Here is a 13,603-nt window from a genome sequence, read left to right as displayed (position 1 = left end):
GTTGTGTAGGGATGGAGTCAGGGAGGCGAAGGTGCAGATGGAACTGACCTTGGCAAGGGATACAAAGAATAATAAGAGGGGCTTCTACAGGTTTATCAGCCAGAAAAGGAAGGTCACAGAAAGTGTACTGACCCTGATGAACACAACTGGCAAACTGGTAACAACAGGCGAGGAGAAGGCTGAGGTACTCAACAACTTTTTTGCCTCAGTCTTCATTGGCAACCTCCCCAAACCTCTCAAGTGGATGGGCTGCAAGACAGAGACTGGAGGAGCAAAGTCCCTCTCACTGTAAGAGAAGATCAGGTTTGTGACTACGTGAGGAACCTGAACATACATAAGTCTGTGAGACCTAATAAGATGCATCTCAGAGGGAATTGGCTGATATAGTTGCCAAGCCACTCTCCATGATATCAGAAAAGTCATGGAAGACAGATGAAGTCATGGTTATTGGAAAAAGGGAAACATTGCACCCATTTTTAAAAACAGTAGAAAGGAGGATCCTGGGAACTACTGACCTGTCAGCCTCACCTCTGTGCCTGGGAAGATCATGGAACCTCCTAAAAGTTATGCTAAAGCACATGGAGGACAGTGATGTGATTCACGACAGCCAGCATGGCTTCACCAAGGGCAAGTCCTGCCTGACCAACCTAGTGCCCTTCTGTGATGGAGTGACTACATCAGTGGACAAGGGAAGAGCTATGGATGTCATCTATCTGAACTTCTGTAAGGCCTTTGACACAGCCCCCCACAACATCCTTCTCTCTAAATCGGAGAGATATGGATTTGATGGGTGGACTGTTTGATGGATAAGGAATTGGCTGGATGGTCACATCCAGATGGTAGTGGTCAATGGCTCAATGTCCAGATGGAGATCAGTGACAAGTGGTGTCCCTCAGGGGTCCATACTGGGACCAGTACTGTTTAATACTTTCATCAATGATGTAGTGGGATCGAGTGCACCCTCAGCAAGTTTGCAGATGACACCCAGCTGAGTCGTGCAGTTGACATGCCTGAGGGATGGGATGCCATCCAGAGGGACCTGGGCAAACTAGAGAGGTGGGCCCTTGTGAACCTCATGAGGTTCAACAAGGCCAAGTGTAAAGTCCTGCACCTGGGTCGGGGCAACCCCAGTATCAATACAGGCTGGGGGATGAAGGGATTGAGAGCAGCCCTGCGGAGAGGGACTGGTGGATGAAAAGCTGGACATGAGCCAGCAATGTGCGCTTGCAGCCCAGAAAGCCAACAGTATCCTGGGCTGCATCAAAGGAAGCATGACGATCAGGTGGAGGGAGGTGATTCTGCCCCTCTACTCTGCTCTGGTGAGACCCCACCTGGAGTGCTGAATCCAGCTCTGGAGTCCTCAGCACAAGAAAGACAGGGACCTGTTGGAGTTGGTCCAGAGGAGGGATACGAAAATGATCTGAGGGCTGGAACAGCTCTCCTAGGAGGACAGGCTGAGAGAGTTAAGGGTTTTAGGCTGGAGAAGAGAAGGCTCCGGGGATTCCTTAGTGTGGCCTTTCAGTACTTATAGGGGGCTTATAAGACGGGGACACACTTTTTAACAGGGCCTATAGTGATAGGACAAGGGGTGATGGTTTTAAACTAGAAGAGGGTCGATTCAGACTAGATATAAGGAAAATATTTTTTATGATGAGGGTGGTGAAACACCGGCCCAGGTTGCCCAGAGAGGCTGTAGATGCCCCATCCCTGGAAACATTCCAGGTCAGGCTGGACGGGGCTCTGAGCAACCTGATCTAGGGGAAGATGTCCCTGTTTGCTGCGGAGTGGTTGGATTAGATGACCTTTAAAGGCCCTTCCAACCCAAACCATTCTATGATTCTATGATCCACATGTGCAGGACATTTCTTCCTGCACCCATTACTGGCCAATAGGCCCAGCAAGTTGCAGATGATGGTTTTTCAAAAGACCAGCCAGTTGGGCAGAGGACACGTGGGTGCTTCTCCAGAGTGAGCAGGAGCTTCCCCATGCTGTTTTCCCTTCTTCTGGGTGCTGCTTCTAATGAGCCTGTTGTTGTTTTGGTTTAGATTACATCAACGCACACAACCTCCACCGTCCTGCTACGGCAGGGCATGCAGGAAAGAAAGAGAGTGGGCTGGTGTGTGGCTCTGCCGCCAGCACCGGAGCAGCTGGGGCTCCAGCCGCCAGGGCTTCGGACTCGGAGCTCATCAGCTTTTGCTACCTGCACATGCGAGAGCAGAGGAAGGAAAGAGAGAGCAGGACGGATATCAATGAAAACCTGATTTTTTTTGAGGAAACTCGTCCCAGGACCAAATCTGACCCCACTTCCAAAAGTTCTGGACAAGGCTACAATGGGGAAGCTAATGAATGTGACCCAGATGGCCTTGACCAAGACAGGCACGCATGCAGGGCCAGGGCACACACCATAGACACCCACCTGCGGAGTGACACCTCGCACTTCTACTGCGACTCCTGCCAAGCCAAAATCAAGAGCCGGCTGACCTCATGCAAGGGGGGTAAGCCAGGAAGTGCCCGGGACAATATGGTGGACTTGATGTCGCTTCCCCCTCCTGGGAGCGATGAGGAAGAAGACGAGACAACATCCCTGCTCCCCGCCATCACTGCCCCCCCTCCCGGCTTCCGAGACAACAGCTCAGATGAGGACGACCCCAAGCGCCGGGCAGCTGCCCAGAACCAGGAGCAGGGACGGCACCTCTGTGGCATCCTCTACGATGAGATCCCTGTCACGCTGATAGACAATGTGCAACCACGGACAGTCCGAGACCATGCGCAAGAGCTGGACGATGCCCTGGTGTCCACCCTGCAGGCACTAGAAGCCCTGGCTGCTTCAGAGGATTGCCCACATCCACCACCACAGCAGACAGCAGGTATTTCAGCGGCTGTGACTTTCTTTTTTCCCTTTAAGCCTTTCTTTCCTATGGTACATCCTTCCCTTTAGTCTCCTTCTCCCATCCTACATGTGATTGTGGAGCAGCTTCTAGAAAAACTAAGTTATAGCAACAGGCTCTGGCAGGACCAGCCAAGCTGCTGCTCAGAAGATTTCTGAGAAGCTGAGGTGAGACTCCCCTCCCTGACAGTGACTGAAGGAGTCTCTTGGTTATCCTGTCTCTGCCATGGTCCGCATGCCACAATGCTAGGGTGAAACATGAACAAACCAGTACTGTGAGTATGAGTTCCTCCCTGCTGTGACCCCACTCAGCTGGTACCTTCGGCCCTCAGTCTTTGCAGGTTCCCACCCAGGTTTTGCAGTGTGTGAGCCCTTCACAGGACAAACCTGCTGTCAGATGGGTGTCTCTGGGACCAGCCTGCTGGCAGCACAGTCCTTTGTCGCCCTCCACCTTCACTGCCCTACTCACTATGGCAGAGTAGCTGTTGCCCAATTTTCCTTCTTGCTCCAGACAAGTCCCTGTAGTTCTGGTATCACTAACACTGGAAGGCTTCCCAGGACCTTTTCCTGGTAAAAGCACCTGCTGAATTGAGCTAGCAAGCTAGCTCAGTGCTGACAAGTGATCGCTCTTAAAAGCATTAACTCTCAGTGGCGGGAAGTCACTAAAGTGGGATGCTGTGTCCTGCATTCCTGGGACCCTCCTGCTGCATGGAGTTCCCCTCTCCACCATGTAGCAGTGTGGTGTAAGTTTTGTCATGGGGTTTTATTTGTGTCCCTCCTCAGGTCTTATTGTCCTGGCTGCCATCACCCCTGAGTCATCCTTGGATTCTGGCCATGAAACAAACTCTTCAGAGCTAACTGATGTCTCAGAGATGGTCTCTGCTATGAAGCAGCATCAGAACGCAGCCTACTTCCTTGCTCAACACATCAACAAAGAAAATCTTCTGGCCAGAAAGGATTTGCCTTTCCGAATCCAGAGCTGTGCTGCCCAGGCTGTTCTCACCTCACCCTACCCCATCAGCTGCCAGGAGCCGAGCCCTTCATTGAAGCCAGCTTTCTCTCACCAGAGCCCCAAACTTACCAATTGCAAGAGCAAACAGGAGCAGCAGCACGCTGAGCGGAGCTACACCTTGGCTGTTGAGCCAGTACTGACCCCCCAGCTTAATGAGCAGAACAGGGGAGCTCCGGTACCAGGCTTTGAATGCAAAGGTGCAGGACACACAAAAGCTGCCTTTGAGGTATCTCTGCATGCCACAACAGCCCCAATCAGGGAGCAGGTACAAGATCTACAAGAGAAGATGCCCAAAGAAGTCCAGCCAAGCTCCAAGCTCCTCCTGGATCAGAAAAGTGGTGTAACTCCAGCCATCATTTCAGCTGTTCTGCAGCAAGTGGCAAATGCAAAAGGCTCAGCTCCCCAAGTGGTAGCAACCTCAAAAGAAGATAAGAACATGAATGGTACCAGCAGCTGTGCATCAGCCAGCAGCAAGCCTTTGAAAGTTAAAGGAGGTCCACAAACTGCAGAGGCATTATGCAACTGGCAGCAGCAGCAGCAAATCTCTCCGCAGCAGCACTGTGAAGTTTCTCCAAGTCCTAAAGAAGCTCATGGCAGTAAAGCTGAAGCTTTCCACCTTACCTCAGCAGGTGAGGAAATAATGCCCAGTCAGACTTTTGCCTCTAAAAGCTACCAGCAAAAAGTGAGTAGAGATGTTCCAGGAAAAACCCCAAGTGGAGAGCCAGGTCAGAAGGCAGGTGGGGAAGCCACGAGCCTTGTCTTTCAGAAACACATAGCTCCTTCAAACCAAGGACAGAAAATGCAACAGGAAAGTTCAGCCAAAAGCTTAAAAGCTGAGAGCAGCAATCTGCACTCTCCATCACCTGGTAGCACTTTCAGGAGCACCAGTGAGGAACCCAAAGGGCTAATCCAACTGGTGCCCAGAACCGAGAGCCTGCAGATCAGCACTGTGCCTTCCAAAAAAGTAGAAAAAGTCCTGGAGGTGACCCAACAAGATGCTGGGACATCAGTCCCAGCTAAACCCAAAGCTCCAAAAGCTCCCTTCAGGTTGAAGAACCTGTTCTCTGCAACATTTCCAACCCGACTGAAGAAGGAGACGGATGAGCGGCAGGCCCAGCTGCAGAAAGTGAAGCAGTATGAGCTGGAATTCCTTGAAGAGCTGCTTAAGCCAAAGAGCAAAAGTGACCTCCCACCACAAGAGTATCTGCACCCTCCTGCCCCTGGGCGCTGCAGCTGCCAGCTAAGGAGCAGTCCTGTGCAAAAAGTCCCAGGGATGTCCAGGGAGCAAAGGCGCAGCTGCGACTGCAAGCGGATTTGCAGGGGGGTGAGGCCACCCCCAAACCAGACAGTGATGCCAGAACTGGAGAGTCAAGAGAGGGATAAAGTTACAGATGACCAGAAGCAGGGAGAAGCCATTAGGCTGACAAGTGTGAGCAGCCCTTCCAAAGGCAAGCGGATACGATCCACAAGTTTAGAGTCCAGAGACTACCGGTCAGATCCAGAGAACAGCGTGTCCTGTTTGACAACGTGCACTTCCCGGGGAGAGTGCATGGGTGCTCCACACTACAGGAAGCTCTTGCGTCGCTACAGTGTCAGTGAAATAGATAAGACTGAAAGGACATACCCATCCTCTGACATTTACCAGAACATCTATACAACCAAGCAGAAAGGCCCCCATAAAGAGCCTGAGCCCAGCATTCTTTGTCCTGTTCTGAAGAGCAAAATCCAGGAAGCCTCTGGAGTGGCTGACCCCTCCTATGTCCAGATAGCACAGGAGAAGAAGAACCAGAAGGGTTCAGCAGTGTTCTCTGTGCAGGAGGAGATGTATCCAAGCCCTGCTGAGCTGCGGGATGAAGACATGGAGGATGAGAAGTGCTGCTCCATCCGGTACTGCTTCTATTACAGGAAATGTGATGTTGCAGATGATGGGAGCGAGAAGGATGAGCTGTCCTATTCCATTCCCATGCAGATACTCCCAGGAATGAAGCTAGACAATCAGATGGTCCCAGTCATGAGCCGGACTCTTCAGGTCCTAGATGCAACAGCCTGCAGCAGTCCCAATGACAGTCAGACCCAGGAAATAGATTTAAGGACCTCCAGTTTTGAGGGGAGCTTGGCAAAGATCAACACCCTTCGAGGCCATGCCTACAGCTTTCCCAATGGGTTTCTGCAAGTGCAGCTGGACACCAATGAGCTCCTGACTATTCTGAGGCAGTGTGTGGTGAGCCCTGACGTCCGGGACTGCAAACTCTACATCTCCCAGCTGGCTGAGTACAAGCAAGAGCTCGCCCTCAAGTTCAAGGAGTTTCGAGCGTCCTGCCGCCGCATGGCAGCCGTCGACAAGAGTCCTACCCACATGCTTTCTGCCATCACGAGCAGCTTCCAGGTGCTAAGCAGCCTCATCGAGACATTTGTGAGGCTGGTGTATGTCGTGCGCTCGGAGTCCCAGCGCCAAGAGCTGCTGACGAAGGTAGAGGAGGTGGTGAGAAACTACACCTTTCTCCTGAAGGCTGCAGAGGAGTCCACGGCCAGAACGCTGAGCCACCAGCAGACGGTGGAGCAGCTCGCCCGCCAGTCAGCCACAGTTGCCACTGTCATGAGCACGCTCACACGCTCCTTAAAGACATTGATCAACAAGTAAGCCAGTGATGAAAACCAACAAGCCAGCGCGTGCTGGGCCATGTGCTAGTGGTTCTCAGATCGCACAGGTCTGGTGAGGATGCATGTCTACAGGCCCACATCTACTGGGGTTTGCAGTAGCCAAGACACTCTTTTATCTCTGCAGAATGGATGGTTGTGTTGGTCATGTGTTTGAAGGGTAAATTCATGTCCTGTCACAAGCTGTGCAACCGGCTCATCAGGGGCATCAAGCAGCTGCTCTGTGTGCTCTCCCATGCTGGCTTGTCATTGATGGTACTTGGGAGGCACAGTCACCCCGTCCCCAGACTAGTTTGGTTTCATGTGGTTCTGGGCCTCACCTGTGCAAAGACCTTTGTCACAGTGTGTGGTGGGCCAGTGAGTTAGCAGGAACTGAGCTGAAATCTCCCGGCTTCACTTGGGCAGTTTGGAGCCAAACCAGTGTCTTGCAATGTAAACAGCTGTTCTGCCTCCAGCTTCTTCCTGGCCCTCAAATGCAACATAATTAGCAGCAGAAGGGATCTCTGGGGTGCAAGTCCCAGCTGCTATGCTAGGGCTTGGGAAGTAGTCCTAGCATGGGCAGGATACCGTAATCCTGGGGCAGAGCTAGGTTACCCTAGCAGGCTCTACTCTCACAGCTCCGGCAGCAACACCCTAGCTGCACAGGTGCTACCTGTGCAAAAGGTGAGGGCCTAATGCGCATAAGTAGGGAGGATCCAGGGTACTACAGGCCTGTCAGCCTGGCCTCAGTGCCAGGGAAGGTTATGGAGCAGATCATCTTGAGTGCCATCACACGGCACATGCAAGACAACCAGGTGATCAGGCCCAGTCAGCATGGATTTAGGAAAGGCAGGTCCTGCTTGACTAACCTGATCTCGTTCTACAACAAGGTGACCAGCTTAGTGGATGAGGGAAAGAAAGGCTGTGGATATTATCTACCTAGAGTTTAGTAAAGCCCTTGACACCATTTCCCACAGCATTCTCCTGGAGAATGTTCTTATGGCTTGGACGGGAGTACTCTTCATTGGGTAAAAAACTGGCTGGATGGCCGGGCCCAAAGGGTTGTGGTGAATGGAGTTAAATCCAGTTGGCTGCCAGTCACAAGTGGTGTTCCCCAGGGCCCATATTGCAGCCAGTTCTGTTTAACATCTTTATCAATGATCTGGATGAGGGGATTGGGTCCACCCTCCATAAGTCTGCAGAAGACACCAAGTTGGGTGGGAGCGTTGATCTGTTTGAGGGTAGAAGGGGTCTCGATATGGACAGGCTGGGTCAATGGGCCGAGGCCAGCTGTATGAGGTTTAACAAGGCCAAGTGCCGGGTGCTGGAGCATGTCCAGAGAAGAGCAATGAAGCTGGTGAAGGGCCTGGAGAACAAGTCTGATGAGGAGTGGCTGAGGAAACTGGGGTTGCTTGGTCTGGAGAAGAGGCTGAGGAGGGACCTTATCGCCCTCTACAATTACCTGAAAGCAGGTTGTATCGAGGTAGTGTTGGTCTCTTCTCCCAAGTAATAAGCAATAGGACGCGAGGAAATGGCCTCAGGTTGCACCAGGGGAGGTTTAGATGGGATATTAGGAAAAATTTCTTCACTGAAATGGTTATCAAGCACTGGAACAGGCTTCCCAGGGAAGCGGTTGAGTCACCACCCACAGAGGTATTTAAAACACATGTAGACGTGGCGCTTAGGGACATGGTTTAGTGGTGGACTTGGCAGTGTTAGGTTAATGGTTATACTAGATGATCTTAAGGGACTTCCCCAACCTAAATGATTCTATGATTCTATGTTTGCCTTCCTCTGCTGGATGGCTGTGTCCACACTAGAGAGCCTGCAAGGAACCCGGGTTGATCTTTGACCATTGCAAGCCAGAAACTGGGCTAGCAACTGAGAGTGAGACCGATCTGACACCATTCTCCAGAGGTCAGGTCCGTGCCTCCAAGGCTCAGCCCAAACCCTCTCCTATTTCCTTTCACCATGCCCATTAGAGAGGAATCCCAGATCAGCTTTGTCTGTGAACCACAGCTTGCCCCCAAGCCAGGCAGTGCTACTGCCATCGGCCAAAGGAGCTGCCTTCCTTGTGAGGGCGTTGGGGTCCTTTTCCTGTCTCCACTGGACTGACTGCCATAAGCAGCATTATTTAGTACTGCGTGATGGTTATTTATTTGGAGTTGAGGGTTTTGAATTTTTTTTTCACTTCAAGGTGAATAGTAAAATGATTCCCAATTGCTTCTCTTTGCGCCCAGAGGTTCTCCTCCTCCTCCCAGTCTAGCTTCTAGACCTAATCAATCACACCACCTTAACTGGTGCTTTACTGCACCCACCCTCCAAAACGGAGCAAGGAGAAAAATGCAAGGTTACACATTGCATTACCCTTACCCTGCCACTCACTGCACTTCAAATGTGCATGGGGAGAGCAGGCCCTGCTGGGGTCCCTGCGCCTCTGCCCATCACACCCACCTCCAGCTGGAAAGGGAGATCGTGGCATCAGCCTCACAGAAGTGAGACCGGTTACCAAACCCAGCCAGCTTGCCCCAGTGGTTGGGGATGATCAGGGGTCTTCATACAATCAATCACTTCCCATATCTATTATATTTTATAAATACGCACATTTGAAATCTCTCGTTCTTCCATAGGAGTTATGGAAATGCACAATGTGCTTTTAACATGCGCATCCTCTACCGAGTGCAATAACCTCCCCTAGCCCATGGCTGTCCCGGACTTTGGCCGTTGCTGCCAGCAAGGCAGAGAGGATCCTGCTGTGGGGACAGCCTCCTGCTTTCAAGAACCATGTAGCAAATATACAGTGGAAGAGCCAATTCGGATTTCAGTCCGTGGTGGACAAAGCCTGTTGTAATGCTGAAGGCCAACAGGGAGCCGTGTTTTTCTTTTCCCCGTAAATTATCTATGACAAAACTCTGAGTTTCTTCGAGCTCCCTGTTATGCCTATATCATTCCTCCATGAGTCTCTCAATCTAATACAGAGGAAAATTTTTTTATTGTCTGTATATAGTATATATAAATAAAAAATATATAAATTATATATATACACAAATTTATGTCTTGTTTTACAAACAAGAAAGATTAAATATATTAATCTTAATATCCAAACTAGCATTTGTGTCTTTTTTTAAGAACTTTGTGGAAATGTATCTATTCTTAGCTGTACAGAACACTGTTCATAAGCAAAACCCCCTATTTTTGTTGCTATAGAAATGCACGTATCTGCGTACTGGAAGAGCACAGCTTAAGTGCTCCACAATGTTGCTGGACTCCACAGCAGTTAAGTACCAGGCTACGAAAGAAGCCATGAAGCAGCAAAAATGCAGGTTTGAAATGAACTGTTTGACTTGGCACAGTTTGTATTGTTAATGTGCATTTTGGCTTAATTCCCCACTGTGAGGGGAACACCTCCAGCAGCACTCACCCCTTCACAGCTGCCACCGGGCACTGCGACTGTGCTGGGGAAACTGTGGTCCTCCTGGTGTCAGCAGGACACCCTCCCACCCCTGAAGCAGGGAAGGGCTGGGACACGCTTTAACCCTCCTCTCCTGCCTGACTGCCAAACTCCTGCCTGATCCCTTTCGGAGAGCCAAGCTGCGCACCCACTGACCAGCTCCAGTGTGTGTTTTCAGCCAAGGCACAGCCTCTGCTCGGCATTTGCTCTTCTGCCTGGGGAAAGGTGATAGCGTGCAACCTGCCATCGGTAGCCTGATGGTTCTGCTGCCCCGTGGGACTGCTCGGGTGTGTCTGCAGGGGAAAGCCCAGCAAAAGCATAATGCCAGGTCCGGGGCAAAATCTGAGCAAGGCAGTTTCCTAGCTACAGATGACGTTTCCAATATCCCGTTCCCTCTGGGGACACGTTTTGCCTGGCACAACGAACTGCTCTCTATTTATCAGGGAGGAAGGCATTGATGTGTGCCCTCTATGTGCCCCAAAGCCTCCAGGAACTATAAAAGCCAAGTCTGATAAAGATCCCACACAAAAAAAAATTAAGAACTGGGTCACTCTCTGTACGGGGGTTGAATGTGTTGTCTAAAGCAAAGGCGGCAGCAGCTGAGACTCACACACGTTCTCTGTGCCTCCAGGCTCGTTATTTTAATCTGCATCACACCATTACCCAGGCTGAACCAACTAACGATGACACTGAATGGGACAAAACCCACCTATTTATAAAGCTGGGTACGGATAAAAAAATGGAAAAGCCAAGAGGTTTTCTAACAACCCCCAGAGCTTGAAAATATTGACAGCAGGCAGTTTAATCAGCAGTTTCAGAGTCAATGCTTAGTACCACCTAGTGGGCAATCAGCATCCTGTCAGAAAGGAATTATTTCTTCACAGCACACTGTTATTATTTGTACAGCAGTGGCAACAGGTGCTCCAGGATCAGTCAAATGTCCCTGTGTGAAGGGAGCAGCTATACTAGTACATACCCAAGAATGATACGAAGCTCTGCCTTTATTATTGCTGTACTCCTCTTTTAGGTGGTGTCTCTCCAGCCTCACTCTGTTGGGCACTTGTAAATACTCTTAAAGGAAATGATCCAGGTAAAACGTTCTAGTTAATGTTTTTGAATTGCAGATTTTTTAAAAAAACTGCATATCTCAGTTACACAGCACAGAGAATTAAAAGTAATTTTTTTTTCCAAATCTAGTTCCCATTTCACTGTCCATCTACTTTATCTAACTGCAGGCTACCTCCTTTTCATTTAGCATCAACATCTCTTCAGATCAAAGCCACTGTCCCCCAGCAAGTTAAAGCAATGCATGCAGTTCTTGGAAAAGGACAATATTGTTTTGGAGGTGTGTGTGCATAAAGACAAATCAATTTTTCTCCATCCCCTCCCACCAGAGCAATCTGCCTGAGAGTGGCAGGTTGTGTTTGCCTGCCCTTTAGCACCCTCGCAGAGCAGCACGAGTGGTAACTGCGCTTCTCATACTGCCTTCACCCTGGGTTTCTTGCTGTAGCATTACAGCTGGCACTGGGTTCCTCCAGGGCCTTCACGGCTCCCACGAGCATTGATCAGCCACAACATGCGTTCGTGACCATCTGATGTCGTTGCACTCCCATAGTCTGCTCCCCACCTTAATCTTCTCTAAATTATGTCCACTCCCAAGGAGGCCTTACCAGGGCTTTATCACTGACAACGGATAGAAAAGGAACAAAAATCGGTCCATCACTGGTCCCTCTAATACACGAGAAAAACAGAAAACCTGGCTTTCAGGGGTTAAAGTCTCAAAAGCAGGAGCCGGAAAATTAACAGACCTCAAATAGTCCCAAGGTAAGTTTGGATAAAATTTTTTGTGTCTCTGTGGACTTTGCTGATCATTGTCAGCTGGAGACAACAACTGGGCACCATGGTTTAAAGCACTTTGAACTCTAATCCCCACCATGTACTGGCCACATTCTCCTGTTGGGATTTCCATCCTCTCCAAGGTCCTGGCAACACTACACAGGTATCATAACAGCCCCAGATACAACAGCAGGGCAAGATGAATAGCTGGGACCCACTGCTGCTTTCATCATGGCCAAGGGAGCTGACAGTCAAATAGAAATGAGCAATGTCTAAATTTTATCCTCATTTAAAGCACAGTGCCTGGATTCCTGTGTAAAACATCCTAACAAATTCCTCACATAAGCAGACACGGTGGAGCTGGTGGGACACCCATGGCTTTAATTGGACATGGGAGGAGTCTGCCAGGGAAGACGGGTATCTCAGCTTATTTACATTGCCCAACCTTATTTAGTATATATGAAAACAGTCCATATATATGATAGGAAACTTTTCCAAAGTTTTTTATGTCAGGCTATGTAATTCCACGTCAGGGAGTGAGCAGACAAGGGACCTGCCCAAGGCTCATCCCACTGTAGCCACCGTACAACCTTCCAGCCCAGCCGAGATGGTGTCCCTTGCTGTCACCTTCTCCCCCAGATACAGAGTGAACATGGAGGCTGTTTTCTGCAGCTGGACTATAAAGTCATTAAAAAGCAAGCACACTGTGTTCAAAGCGGCAGAAATCCCAGTGCTGCCTCTCTGAGATTTGTTGCACATGCCAAGGGCTGGGAACAGAGATGAAAGGGCTGGGGACATGCACTGGCTATACCCACATGGTCCAGGACATTTTATGATGCTCCACTAAATCTCATTTTTGAAAAGCACCCTGGAAATGCTCCTAATGAATATTCACCTCTTGCTACAAGACTCCATCCTCATACTTTTAACTGGGCTTCTTAGGCACAGTAGAAATGCTGAGTAGAAAGATCAGGAAGACAAAGGGATTGGTCAGGATCCTTTTAAAGAGCTTTTCATCCCTAAGTCCATATTGTCTCTAGAGGAGACTTAAAAATGCTGTTTGTTTTCCAAAGTTTTCTCCTTTTCCTGACAAATGGTGTGCTTTTTCTTGGTGCTTGTGCTCTGGCTCAGCTACATCCTGTGTAACTTTGGTAGTGTTTACAGTGCTCCAGACAAGCTTCATTCCTAAATACAACCCATCGGACCCCGTGGGATACCAGTGATAAAGTGATCTTCTCTACAAAGGAAAGAATAGCGGCCTCTTGTAGAGTCAGTAGAAATTCAAACCGAGATGGTTCTTATTGCATTGAGTGACTTTCAGAAGCAGAGAGAGGATTTATCAATAAATAGTCCCTGTGAAACAAATGACAGAGGCAGAGATGCGGCCAGAAAGTGAGCAGCCCGCAGAACTGCCCCCAGAGGAGATGGTTGGTTTTTCTGCTCACACACAGAAAAACCTCAGGTCTCTGAAGTATTCAGGGAGAGTCAGGGGAGGGAAGTGAAATCCACAAGATCCTAACACTGGAGACGCAGCCCTTCTCGGCCTCCCACCGTTCCTACACCTCACTTCACCCGCCCACCCGCCCCTCTCCCCCCGAGCCTCCCGCCGGTTTTCGGCCTCTACTTTTCTTCAGGTCTCCGCGGCTGCTCTGACCAATCGCAGACCAGGCAGCCAGGCAAAGGCCAATCGCACACCTCCTTCTGACCTGCGCCCCGCCCCCTGGCGGGGCTAGCGAGCAGCCGCGCGCACATCCCTCCACCCCTCCTACACACACCTTCC

General features: G+C 50.1%; 1 protein-coding gene across 2 annotated transcripts in view; it reads left to right on the top strand.

The window, feature by feature from the left end:
* FRMPD3 (FERM and PDZ domain containing 3) overlaps window positions 1–9,633 on the top strand; it is a 65,820-nt gene extending 56,187 nt beyond the window's left edge. For both annotated transcript variants that reach the window (XM_064463136.1, XM_064463137.1), the window contains 2 exons: window positions 2,046–2,867; window positions 3,671–9,633. In XM_064463136.1, coding sequence (XP_064319206.1) covers window positions 2,046–2,867; window positions 3,671–6,540 — 3,692 coding nt within the window. In that variant the 3' untranslated portion in view covers window positions 6,541–9,633. The remainder of the gene's footprint in view (window positions 1–2,045; window positions 2,868–3,670) is intronic.
* The last annotated feature ends 3,970 nt before the right edge of the window (window positions 9,634–13,603 follow it).

Source organism: Phalacrocorax carbo, chromosome 11, assembly GCF_963921805.1.
Source record: "Phalacrocorax carbo chromosome 11, bPhaCar2.1, whole genome shotgun sequence".
NCBI lineage: Eukaryota > Metazoa > Chordata > Aves > Suliformes > Phalacrocoracidae > Phalacrocorax > Phalacrocorax carbo.
This window is presented reverse-complemented; position numbering and strand designations above follow the sequence as displayed.